Source organism: Gavia stellata, chromosome 7 (assembly GCF_030936135.1).
Source record: "Gavia stellata isolate bGavSte3 chromosome 7, bGavSte3.hap2, whole genome shotgun sequence".
In the NCBI taxonomy this organism is placed as follows: domain Eukaryota; kingdom Metazoa; phylum Chordata; class Aves; order Gaviiformes; family Gaviidae; genus Gavia; species Gavia stellata.
In genome coordinates, this window is record NC_082600.1 from 44,431,755 (window position 1) to 44,444,967 (window position 13,213).

The 13,213-nt window shown below is 42.2% G+C and overlaps 1 protein-coding gene across 5 annotated transcripts in view; it reads right to left on the minus strand.

Moving 5' to 3' along the window:
* Positions 1-13,213, minus strand: part of AMBRA1 (autophagy and beclin 1 regulator 1) — a 124,820-nt gene that overhangs the window by 72,456 nt on the left and 39,151 nt on the right. For all 5 annotated transcript variants that reach the window (XM_059819261.1, XM_059819260.1, XM_059819259.1 and 2 more), the window contains 2 exons: positions 9,011-9,091; positions 8,341-8,441 (listed from right to left, as the gene is read on the minus strand). In XM_059819261.1, coding sequence (XP_059675244.1) covers positions 8,341-8,441; positions 9,011-9,091 — 182 coding nt within the window. The remainder of the gene's footprint in view (positions 1-8,340; positions 8,442-9,010; positions 9,092-13,213) is intronic.

Consider the following 13,213-nt stretch of genomic DNA (forward strand, 5'->3'; position numbering starts at 1 on the left):
TTCGTTCCCTCTGCCCTTCAATCTCTCATGCTTTGCACTCTTAACGTCCCAACCAAAGAATTCAAACTTGATCTGTTCACAGCTGACAACAGAGAAGTGTTTGCGCCCACAGAGTACCTTTGCTGCTAAATGGGAGCAGTAAGTGAACAGAGGCACAAAGAAAGCAGAGCACCATAAGCAGACAGCCAGATTAACATTCTTCCATTCCAACACACAAAGTACCCTGACACGTTCTAGCTGTCTATGCTTTCTGTGCACGACAGTGTACAGCAGGAGCAGACATCAAAACAAGGATGAGTAACCACACAGATTCTCACTGTAGAATTCGGTATTTTGGATGGGAGTGAAAGGCTAACTGGAAACAACACACACAACCTGTTCCACCACATAAATGCCTATGTTAATGGCTTGCTTTCAACACTACCTACCATCCACTTTCAGGAGACGTCTATCTAGACAGGAGAAGTAAACCCCCTTTAGTTCTGAGCAGCATCTATCTGCATCAAAACCAATGCCTCCAGCTCGGGAACTTTTGTTTGGTCTTTGCACAGGACTAGTATTTCAGAAGAGATGGCCAGTAGGTCATTTAAAAGCTAGTAACAACACCAACTACCTTTCAGCCTTCAGTGTGCCAAAGTACAATGCTATAGGATGACACAGATTACAGCAGGAGACAAGGGCTGCCAATTAAAGCACAGAGCTGGAAAAAACAAACTCACTGGTGTCTTGCAATACAATGAAAAATGACTGACTTACTATAAAGATGGACAGACCTGCTAGGGAGAATGTAGCATCTATAGATCAGCTATACAACCCTTGTGTAGCCACAAGAAGTTACGTATTACCAGTTGGTTTCTAGGCTTGGGTTTTCTTAAGCATTAACAAACTGATTTCTACCTTCTGGGAGAGCGATTTCATGTGAAGAATGTTTGTTCACCTTCTGACCACAGTCATGATGTGGTATAACTCTGTAGCCACGGCTATAGAATCTATGAAATCAACATTTATCTTATACTAAGATAAAGTTAACTCACAGTATATGACTTTATTCTGCCTTCATCCAATCCATCTATGACACCAAAATATCAGATTTTATTTGTGAGATACTCCACTATGATCAAACAGCAATGTTAAAAACTTTCATAGCTGAAAGCTGCTCTTGGAGAGCAGCAGCTGGAGAGAGACAAAGGCAGATGAGAGCTGAGCTCCAGCAGCTAAGCTTCATGAAAGCTCATCGGCTGCAACTGTGTTATTAGAACACATGAAGCAAGTTTATAAATGAACACTTAACTAAGAGGATGTCACACAAAGTCTGCTCCACACTTCCAAAATCCTACTGTCTTCAGAAGCTTAAGTACCACGCTGAGGAAATCAACAACTCCTAGGATACCTCTCACCAGTTCCATAAAGGTACACTTTCCCCTCCCTACTGTAATGAGTTCCTGCACTTGCAGTTCAGCACTACAGCCTCTTTTCTTCCTTACATTTCTGCATGAAAGGCTGCACTTTCACAGAAATTATAAACAGTTCTCAAGTTTGTGATGAAGGTGACAGATATCTATAGCTCTCCAGTCACAGAGGAACTTGAGGTATATTTTAAGCCTCTTATGTTGTTTAGTGTCCACTGAGGTATATCACAGAGAGACCACAGAGAATGAGGTTATTCAAAGGTTTACGTCTTTCCATATTAAGCACTACCCAGCAGACTTGTAACAGAAACACACTGTGTAGAAAGCCACACGGCTATGTTTATGGATTGTATTACGCTACAGATCTGCCTACTGTGAAAAAGAGGATTAGATGAGGACACTAATCCAAATTCATGTAGTTGTCTTACAGGAAAAGGCAGAAGCAAGCTAACAGCAAAAAAAGCCAATGACTGACAGCTGAAGGTATGGACTCAAAAAAACAGTCTCAGGCAACTACAGAGAAAGCCTTGCCAAAGGAAGCGAAGTACATACCTGCTAACAGTGGGAAAAACAAAGGTACATCAGAGACAACTGGGATGAGTTTTTCCATCAACTTTTGCTAGCCTTCTGGCGCTCTCAAGTCCTCTATCTCAGTCCTACCCTGTACAGTTGTGCATCACTGCAAGCACATTTGAAAGATGAGGGCATCTCGGAACAGAATTCACAGCTGACCGACACTGTACGTGACAGAACAGGATTAGGTCAAGGAGACTTGAGCCATGGGAGGCAATCACACCTGCGATGCCAGAGGAGTGGGAGAATCTGCTTGCAATATGGTTTCCAAGGCAACCAGAGCAGCCTCTTATCATGATCACTTTCATCATTAGAGCGGAAGTGAAAGGTTACTGGGCTAATTCTAGTTCCAGCAGCAACCAATACTTTCTCCAGCTGTCTGTATCACAGGCTCATCAACATCCACTTTAACTGGCCTTTGGTTAGAGCCATTCACTTGTATTTGAACATTAACACTTAACACATCTAGAGTGATCAACAGATCCGGAACATGCACAAGGAAGCACCTTAGCTAGCAGGTCTGGCGCGAAAATTTGACTAGTGAGAGGTCATCATCCTAGCTCTCATTAGGAAAACTATCATGTGCTCAAATAAATCTTCCTGTCACAGAGGAAAGACAACATTTATCCACCATCTTGATACCAAAGACTTAAACAAATTAGTTAGCAGACAAAAGCAGACCCCTTTGTGCAAACTTTGTACAGATGAGTTAAGACGATACTGCGTCACACAAACTGAAATATGCATTAGTTTTCCTGGAAACAGGCTGGCTGTGGCGATTAGCTCTATTGGGTTATGTTAATGTTGTCTACCTGGAGACAAAAGTATACTGAGATCTAGTACCTGATACAGCCTCTGGGTCTCCTGATAATGGCTGATATGCAAACTTGAGACTTGGCCAAACAGCAAAGTCAGTGAAATGCCCCAAATGGGCGCCCTAAGGCTGACCTACCTCATTATAATGCTAAAAACCACACCTCCTAGCTAGAAAAGCCCCCAACCCAAATAAGCCCCCTACTCTCTGGGCATGCGTAGTGAATTAAAAGAGAACTGTATCTTTAAGATGAAGTAAGAAAGATCCTAACCAATAGTTAGCTAAAGGGTGGGACCAGTAGGCATAACTAACTTCAACTGTTTAAATACCTGTCATGATTTCAACTGGGTGTGCATGCTAGGAGGAAAGATCCCCCATGCACCCAGCGCTGCAATAAACCAGTGTCGGCTTTCTAAACTATCATTTGGTTTGGAGAGTTTTCTTGGTTACGATTTTCGGTAACAATCTCAGCTAATTTTCATCCTGATGAAACTTCAAATGCTCTAACAATTGTGCGTTAGCAGTTTCTGGCTGATGTATAGAAATTCACTTGAAGACATGTGACCTAGAATTATCCCAGGGAGTCAAGCTTTGAAGAATAGGATAGCTTATGTGATTTTGGGAAAACAGCAGCTGAACGTTACCCTTTGAAATCCTAGACCCCAGTTAAAGGCAGGCTACTAACCGAGTCTTAGCTTCACCTACAGCCTCAGCCCTTCCCCAGTGTAACAAGGCCACAGACAGCTTTGTTTGGCAACTCCAGCAGAGATATCCAAAGCTGCACCATTATTACTCTTGTAGCAGGTCATACCCTGAATAGGCGTGGGCTATGGAAAAATCTGTAACGTCAAGCTCATTCTTCAAATACATCTAAGTGTTCAGTCTCTGGTTTGAATCTATTACCCTGAAACAGCAATGAAATCACTCAAAAACTGTAAATGTAGAGTGTTATATCACTCAGCCCTTAAGCCATGCTGAGTCTGGATCTCCCTGTGAGATGGAGAACTCAGAGCAACTGTGTTGGATTCCTTTTAAACAGATAAATTCTGGTGGCAAAGCCAGAACAGACAAACATGATCTGTGTTCATGCAATGAAAAATACTTTGTTTGTTGAGATGCACAGAACTGAACAGATACCTATTAAAACAAAGTGAGGTGAGACAGAAACATTTCACAAAGCTAGTTAACTCCATCACAAACCAGTAAACTTTCATCTGCAGGTCTCCTACTGAGTAACAGGAACATCAATAAACTGGCATCTGTGTCAATTTTTAAAGCCTCCTGCAAAGTACCTTGGCAAACACTGATTTTCTCCTTCCTCTGAGCTTCCACTGAACTGAAACTAAAGTCTTCTTTGTTCCACTATACCATTAGCATGTCTCTGTCCATCCCAAAGTAGTCAATTACTATAAAGCCTAAAGGAAAAGTTCACAGAGGCGAACAAGAGGTCACAAGCACTTCAGTGGCAATGAAGTGGATCTTTTTTTTAAATGTATTTACTGATTTTAAAAAAGATGTTAAAATGTACATCTGTCTACTACCAGATGCCAAAAAATATCAATGACTTGGCCCTCAAATTACTTAGCCGTGTCTTGCTCACAATGTGACTTAAAACAAAGAGAGATTTATAAAATAAATTAAAAAAACCAACAAAAAAACCCAAACCAAAACCAACTAACAAAACAAACAAAAAACCCCCAAACAAAACAGTGGGCACTGTTTAAAGAAAAACAAAAAAAAAGCAGTAGGAGGTGGTAAACACAATACTGAGCTATGTGTTCCTTGGATCTAGAGCCAGGCACGTTAACACCGCTGAACTTTGCAGCAGTACTAACTCCCATGACAAAAAGTGTAGCCTCATCCCACAGAACAGCTTTTTGGTATCTCCTGGTAAGCACAGAACAAAAACAACCACCACCACCCACCCAAAAAAAAACAAAAGAAAAAACCCCACTCTGTTGGCCTGCAAATGACAGAGAACCCAAGAGACTAGAAGACTGAAATGGCCCCAAGGTGCGGTATTCCACTTGTATTGCCACACGCAATCGGCCAGTCCTATTGAGTGAGAAGCCAAGATGTATTTACCGCTTTCATCATCACTTCAGCAAACAACCACTTCAACTAGCTTTCACCATATGGACAATGCTTCCTTTGAAACCGCAACCCCATCACTTACGGCAGTTCACAAAGGAGAGGAGAGTCCAGAGGGTAGCTTACAGCCCACACTACCAAGAGCCTTCAAAGAGCTGCCAAATGAATTCTCAGGTTTTTTGATGAGTCTTGAAATAAAAGGGGAATGAGGAAGACTGGAAAATATGCTAGTGTTATACCAGTATTTTAAAAGGTTGAAATAGGATGAGACATGTCAGTCTTGTCAGCCTGACATTGATTCCAGACAAAATAATGAAAAAGCTGATATAAGACTCAGTTAATAAAGGATTAAAGGAGGACAGTGTAATTACTGCCAATCAACACAGACTTTACAGGAAAATACAACTTGTCAAACTACCAACACTTTTTGGCGTGATTACAAGTTTGAACGCTAAAGGTAACAATGTTGATGTAATATATTTTCACATGGTGTTTTAGTGGTGCCAGAAAGCACAGTGATGCAGCGCATCGTATCAGCTGATAGATCTAAACTGCACCAGTACATAAGGTGTCATGCGCGGAAGGTGCTACTGGGACTCGTTGTTGTTCCAGTGCTATGTGCAAATTAGGCTGCTGGCATGGAGATAATCTCTGTCTGTCATGTCGACTAGTATCGCTAGTTCTCCCCCTGAACTCCCACCTACTCTACCCATCTGTTGCCACCTTTCCTATACTTCGCCTGGAAGCGCCTTGGTGCCAGGGATGGCCACCAGTCCCTGACTAGTACAAAGGACTCTCTAATCCTGACCTAAGCCCTGCCTGGCATGTCAGAGTCATCCTGCCGAACCCACTGTGTTGCTGTACTAGCCCGTCTGCTTAGATAACCTGTAATTTTTAGTGGTTCATTAAACCACACTGCTCTAAGAATTTATTCACAAGGCAGTCTTCCCTAGCATGGAGCTATTGTCTGTAACAGTTACACGACAACAATACTTAAACAATGGAAAGCTGTTCATATAAAGCAGACAGCTGAAAGTAAACATGGACAGAACCTGACAGCAAGAGCTTTGACATTAAGAAATTTGGTCAGCACACCAAAGTAATTCACACACCCATAAGATCTCTGTCTGCTGCTTTTATTTCCTCTCTGCATACAGCTCTAAGTGGGGCAGGGGACAGAAGCAGAAGCGTAATTGGGTGTATTTTCCCACCATACTTGACCACAGAAGTCTACTGTCAGTTTTCAGAAAGCTGTCAGGTTAGGAATACGGGGGTTTTTTTTTAATCTTTTCTCAAATGCTGTAGAGGTTACGTAAGAAACACATTTGGCATTTATGCATTTAAACGTAATTCAGAAATGACAGTCTGGATACATGGTAGGATGAAACAATTTAAGGCACTCAAGCTTAGATTAGCCTGCGTTAATAGGAAGATAGATAATTGATTTTTCCCTCAGCCAAGACTGGCAACCTCACCCATAACTACCAGGCCAGGGTTAAAGCACTTTTGAGCTTGAGTAGAGGTTTTTCACTACGATAGTGAAGAAAGAGTTACCACAAGCTTTGGCACAGGCTAACTAAAAAGGAAAGCAACACTTTCAGTACTGCAACTTCCAATGGCTCTGAAATATAATACTCAAAATGACAATGCTGCTCACCAACATAACAAACAAAAAATTCTCTGACTATTCCACAACTGCAACCTCATTTTCTAGTTCTCATCTTTCATGCCTCCACCTAGTATTTAAAACTTCAACTCTCCTGGTTTCTGCAACACATTAACATGTAAAAAACATTTTGAAAGCTGAAAGCGTAGGTACAGACTAAAATAAACAGAATATTAAAACAACTTATCAGAAGCAGCTGCTGTATTAGGAGAATTAATTTTATATTAAAGTCAATAAAAGCCTTTACTGTGGAGTCCCAGCCATTCCAGTGCAAGGTTCCACGACACTGTAGAAGCCCACAAACCTTAAGCAGGCTCACCACAGCGCCATACAGAAAAGATTGATCTTGTTTGTTGAAAGTCTCACCATTACAATTTCTGCCTTCTTTTGTTAATCTTGGCTTACACACAGCAAACAGCAAGCACGTGTATTTTGGGGCTCAAATTCCCCAAAACGTGCAAGGAGAAAAAAAGCCAGGCTGTTTCCCAGCCACGAAGGAACAGGCAAACTGCGAGGAGGGCTGAGGGAGAGTTGAAGGCAGGTGTCTCCAGCAAAGCGGGGCCACACAAGAGTTCTGCAGTGTTGCCTGGCAGCAAGTAATTATCTGCCAGCGTACTGTTTCCACGTGCCAACAGCCAAAGCCCACACAGGCAGCAAGCACGAGAAAGTACGCGCGTCAGCTAAAGGTACAGGCTAGCTCCACTCTTTTCTAAGGAAAAAAAAGCAGAGGTGCTTTGGAAGGTAGCCTTTGGCTGAGCTCTTACTATTACTGCAACAGCAAGGTCTATGAACCATGCACTCAACCCAAAATGTCCAGGGAGATGGAAGTCCGGGGGATGCCAGAAATCTGATATCAAATATAAGACCACTGCCATACTAAATCAGCCATGCAAAACCAACAACAGTTCCACCCCAGAATGGTTGGGAAACTCCAATGAAGACGCTTAAGAACAGGTTAGCTAAATCCTGTCCAAAATGGTTTAGGCATAGTTGATTGTGCCTTAGGACAAAGAAAAGGGTCACGCAGCCTCTTGAGAAACCTCTCAGCACTCCTTTCAGTGGTGGTCCTGTGATTACCTACAGGAAGGAAGAGAACCACATCCCAACCTACCTGTCCATACATCATCCCTCATTCTCCCCCAGGCTCCAGGATGACTCCCCTGCACTGGGGGTAATTACAGAGCAACTCACATCCAGCCAAAAAAGACCCACCCTCAAGACGTGTCATCTATAACCATCTCATTCATGAACTGCCAGAGTGTCATACTCCTCCTCTTCCCCCCACCTCCGCCTGCCCTTTAAGGCTCCCAAATGCCTGTGAGCTGTATGTGGTGGCAGCTGAGTTTTTTAATATGCACTTATTAAGATCCTAATTGAATCCCACATTGCCTTGTGTGCATCTTGCCAGCCGGAACACGAACAAGGCACCCTATAATTCAATTAGAAGGACCTGCAGCAAGCTGATCATTAGCCTGTCAGGTTGTTAAGAAAAAGACATCTAGGAATAGGGGAGGAAGTTAAACAAAGGGAGAATTGTTAACAGCACCCCTCCCCAATTCATGCAGAGACTCCCATACACATATTTGAAGTGTGGAATCTGTACTGCCCAAGCACTTGAATGACAGCTCACCACATCACTCCAACAGTCCTTTCTCTTGTTACAGGCAACTTAAATAGAACCTCAAAAGTTGGAATTAGACCTTTCCTCATCAATTCTCCTCTGCTCAGATTCACAAGAAAACTATCACTAATACATATGACTACCACAAACAAGGAAACCTCATTACCTGCCAAAACCCTGTTGACAGAGGAATGGGTGGCCAAGCCAGGCTGTCCTCGTTCATGGAAAATCCCAGCGTAAGGCAAGTATTCTGGCAGCAAGAAGCGTCTGCAAAACAAAGAGAGTAAGTTTATATAGAGAAAGACATCCCAGCATACTACAGCCCTGGGCAGCAACTGCAATTACTTTGAGGAAACATAACTATATTCCAACAGACTATAGTAGAGAGAAGGCTGGACTCCTCTGCTTAGCCAACCACTTCACTGCTTCAAACAAAAAGGCAAGTTACAGAGTAGATCCCCCTCTGATTAATGTGGCTGAGAATATCAGCATTAAGCAAATCTTTTACCTCCCACAATAGCTTCCTAATCTCAAACGAGCAAACAAGCACGTTGTGCTGAGAACCTCTGATCAGATTCTCTTCTCCTCCTATTGTGCCTTCACACTGTAGCCCCAACCTGCAGGTAAGAAGCACTAAGACCATGCTGTCCTTCAAATGTCACAGGATGAGCTGATCATACCAACATGCCGTCTCAGGGGTCCCAGAAACTGCAAACCAAGAATACAGCAGCCCTGTGCAAGAAAAGGAATCCATCTGAAAGCAACAGAGAGCTGCACTGCAAGTGGTACCTCCAGGATTTCTACACCCATTTACTCTGACATGTAACAAGCCTTACCTCGGGACAAAGCGACCCAGCGATGGTGCAGACATGCGGGCATTCCGGGGAGCTCGGTGCCTGGATCGGTCTCCATTGTCCCTTCAGCAAAAGAAAAAAAATAATTGTACATTAAAATTATTATGTAATAAAGTATTCTCCAAGAAAAGACAAACTCAACAATGTCACCTAGTCATCCTGAGTACGCCACTGAGATTTAATGGTTCTCTTCCATAAGTCACATGCTTCTAACATTCCAAATTCATACAACTTACTGTACCAAAGACTCCTGACAGTTTTACGTATGGGTAGCCTAATGTCCACTTTCTTAATTGTTTGACAATGTCTAAAAAGTATCAATGAAACCATAGAGAGTCAATGAATCAATGTCAGCACCTGAGCAAATGAACAAGAAACTTTAGAATTTGGACTGGGAGAGCAAAAGCAAGCACACCACAGTCTTGAGAACTTTCCGTCAGTCAAAGAGATCTGTTAAGTTTCACTTTTTCATCCCCAGAAGTGCAGGCAAAAGAGCAGAATCTGCAGACTGTTCTTTTGAGCTCTTTCCCTCAAGGTCCAGTTTAAGTGCTATCGCAGCTTAAGACAATCTCACCTTTCACAACCTTTTCCAGTGAAGTCAGAAATGTTAGGTGGTATCAGACAAAACTGTACCTCCTTAAAAACCTCTGCTTCTGTTTCACAATCAATGTCTGGGCCTTGGGGAATGAGGGGAAAGGGTCTAGCATCTGTTGTCCTACAGCAGACACAGGAAAGTCTTCTTCCCCAGGAGGGCAGTGCAACACTGAACAGGTTACCGAGAGAGGCTGCAGAGCTGCCAACCTTGGAAGTCTCAAGACAGGAGCTAGACAAAGCCATGGCTGACCCAGTCTGATTTTGGCAATAACAACCCTACAACAAGCAAAAGGCCAAACTGGAGGATCTCCGGAGTCCCCAGCAAACAAAACTCCTGATATTGCATTCACAGGTCACAAGAGGACCTGTAATTGTACAGCACTAAAACCGCAAGGAAAATAATGAGACTCCATCAGTGACTCTGGAGTTCTGAAACAGACCTCCGCAGTGCTTTATTCTCCCTTCAGAAATTTACTCTCTGCATGACCTTGCACAAGTAACAAGTCTGTTCTCCCTGGATTCCAGATCCCCCATCTGTAATTGCAGCCCTACTTGTCTCCTTCCCAGGCAGTTGTGGGGAGAATATTACTTGCAGAGCCTTGGAATCACTAGGAAACTAAATATTCCTTAAGCAACACACTAGCAGCACATTCTGAACCCACTCCAGCAAGCTGTGCATTTTATAATTTTTTTTGTTTTGCTTTTTTAAAGTCAGTGAGCAAGAAACGTGGGCTGAGAAGAAAGTCCATTACGTGGCTGTTTCCCACACACTTGAGGAACCAGGAACACAAGAGCAGAGGTTGTTCTGCAAAGCTCGTTAGCATTTCGAGCTATTTCACCAAAACCAAATCTAAATCCAAGCTCAAAACTTCCATTTCTCCTCCCACTGCAGATGCAGCATTTGCAGTTCACAGCCAAAGCCACCCTGAGGTTTCTGTGTAACAGCAGGGTTCCTGAAATCAGCAACCTAAAAGCTGCTGCTGTTCTTTTATCAGAGGCCTCCAGCCTATTAAGACGTGGATCAATAACAGAAGGAATCCTGCAAACTCAAGTGCTGACATATCAACTTCTCCTGCTGAAGAGAAAAGGCCAAAGGGAAAAAGAAGCGTCACATTCTAAATCTTGCCACACACAGTAAAAGCTAGTGAAAGTCAGACAAGAAATACACTTTTAAAAAGTCTGTGTAGCAGTTTTTGAAACGACGCTGATACGCAGCCCTAGGAGAAAAGCAGCAAAATGGTTTTCAGGGCTTGCATTTGCTTTGGACGTTTACTGGAATTAGAAGATGCTTTTGAAAGGGACAAATATCAGCAAGAGGAACAGCAGGACTACACGCTGCAGAACTCTCCAGTTGAAGAGAATCTCTGCAGGAGGTTTCAAAAGGAATGAGGAATTAGCTCCAGCAAACAAAAGAAAACAAAGGTGCAAAGACTCCTACAGTCCAAATCAAGAGACCTAAAGCAAGTAATTGTTCAAGTTTTTTGCAATACCACTAGCCAATGCTCTTAGCATCCACAAAAACATTTTAGGACACAAATTTTCTAATCAACGAGACTTTCTGATGCGAGAACTCCATCCTGTACTGTCCCATTCACTGTGCGTGCAACCCTCCCGGCTACAAAAAGCCTAAAAGGGAAAAAATACAGACTAGACTTTTCTTCAGTTTTCACCATGACAGACACAGCCTCTACTGATTCAAGAGACAGCAATCTATTTTTAACATCCCCTTAAAAAAAAAATAATTAAAAAACCCCACACCCCAACTGCCACTGCCCATTACTCAAACAGCAGAATTGGGAATGAGAAACAGTGACTATCCTTTGAGAATGCTAGAATTCCTATTTACTGTAATGGAAGTGTAAGATACACTCCCCTGCGCTGAAGAGGAGTATTACTAAACATTACTCTGAATCACTAATTTACAGAGTCATTTATATCTAAACTCCCATGCTCAACTCCATGCAAGAGTGTTTTTAAGCATCTAGTGCTGAAAAGCTAGAACAGCCGATATTACCCTGGTGCCAGCTGAAGATTATTTCTGCACCTTCTAAAAAGGAAAATAAAAAAAACCCTACAGATCAGTGAAGATGGGTGGCACTTTGTGTTATTTCTGTACCACATACAGCCTGCTGACAGAGGGAGGAGAGCAGATGTTAGCACGACTGCAGTGCCAGCATGAAGCACTCCGGCAAGAAATGAAAAGTTTCCAAAGTTCTCTGAAGTACTGGCGAAGATCTAATGCTCTACTTTCTATTTAGCGTCAACTTCCTATAGACTCATTAGCTAGTGATTTGCAGTGGATAGCTGAATTAACATAACCTGCAAAAGTGATCCCTCAGAGCGTGCGTGTCTACATAAAAAAGCCTCTTCTGTAAAGCAACTCAATAACCTTGCAAAAGTAAATGAAACAAAAGTGTGCCACAGCAAGTGCTGTAACAGGGCTAAAAGGTGTCCTGCGACGCCCTTTGTTTTCAGTGCACCAGCAAATATGAACAGCACAGAGAAACTTCTGCAGTGAAAAAATAATAATGAAGGAACTAAGCAATCCATTGAGCAAGATGCAGGGGAAGACTCAGAAGTAATCAGCACGTAAGGTGACAAGGGAGACTTAATACTGTAATTATTAACAGACTAATTTGTCTCAGGAGGAAAACTGCAAGAACCAACAAATGGTCAAAACAACTTTAAGGGTCTGACTCAAAATTCAGGTTATTCATAATTTGTTCAGATACCAGCGTGGGACAAATCAAAACAGCGATATGGAGAATAAGAGTTGGTAGGGGAAAAATGGCATTAACACAGAATGGAGCAGGAAAAGAAAGCAATTCCCGAACATTCAGGAGATTTATGAACCTTTAACAGGGCATAAGAAGGATGAAAGTTTATCCTAAACTGGATAAGACAGTCAAAGCTCCTCAGATTTTTCTGCTATTGTTTTGTTTGCTGGTCAAGAGAAAAGTTGACCAATGTAAATATAATGGATAAGCAACACCAGCTCTGAAAACAGAGATGGAGACACAAAACTTTGCATCCTAAAGTTTAGAGAAAAAGGCATTCTTTTTCATCTGGTAACTTGGCTACCGCATTAATAACTGAGTGGATACAGAACATAGCTTTTTTTTCCTTTTCTGACAGTCTTGACTATGTTCTGCTTTTCTATCTTGGCAAGAATTCTCTTTAATATTTAGAGATTGTTGTATCAGGAAGTGAAATTAAACACACAGCATGGGATTTCTAACGCAATCTGTTCGTCTAACTGTTCCCATTGTAGTCAATATTAAAACTCCCACTGACTACACTGCCAACAGAATTAGGTCAACAGTGACCATTTTGAAAAGCCATTTAATTATCAGAGCCAGCATCAGTAAGCCATGCAAGTTCATAAGAATCAAATTATATGAGATGAAGCCAATTGTTCCATATATTCAGCATTTTATCGTGTTTCATGCGATCCAATTCAAAATGCTAAATCAATTTCTATTGCAGAGGTTAGGCACTTAGATACAAGAGAAACGCTAAATAATTGGTTAAGTGGCATCTACTAATATCCATAAAGGTTGGCACTGGATTCAGTCGCACCATCTTGATGTA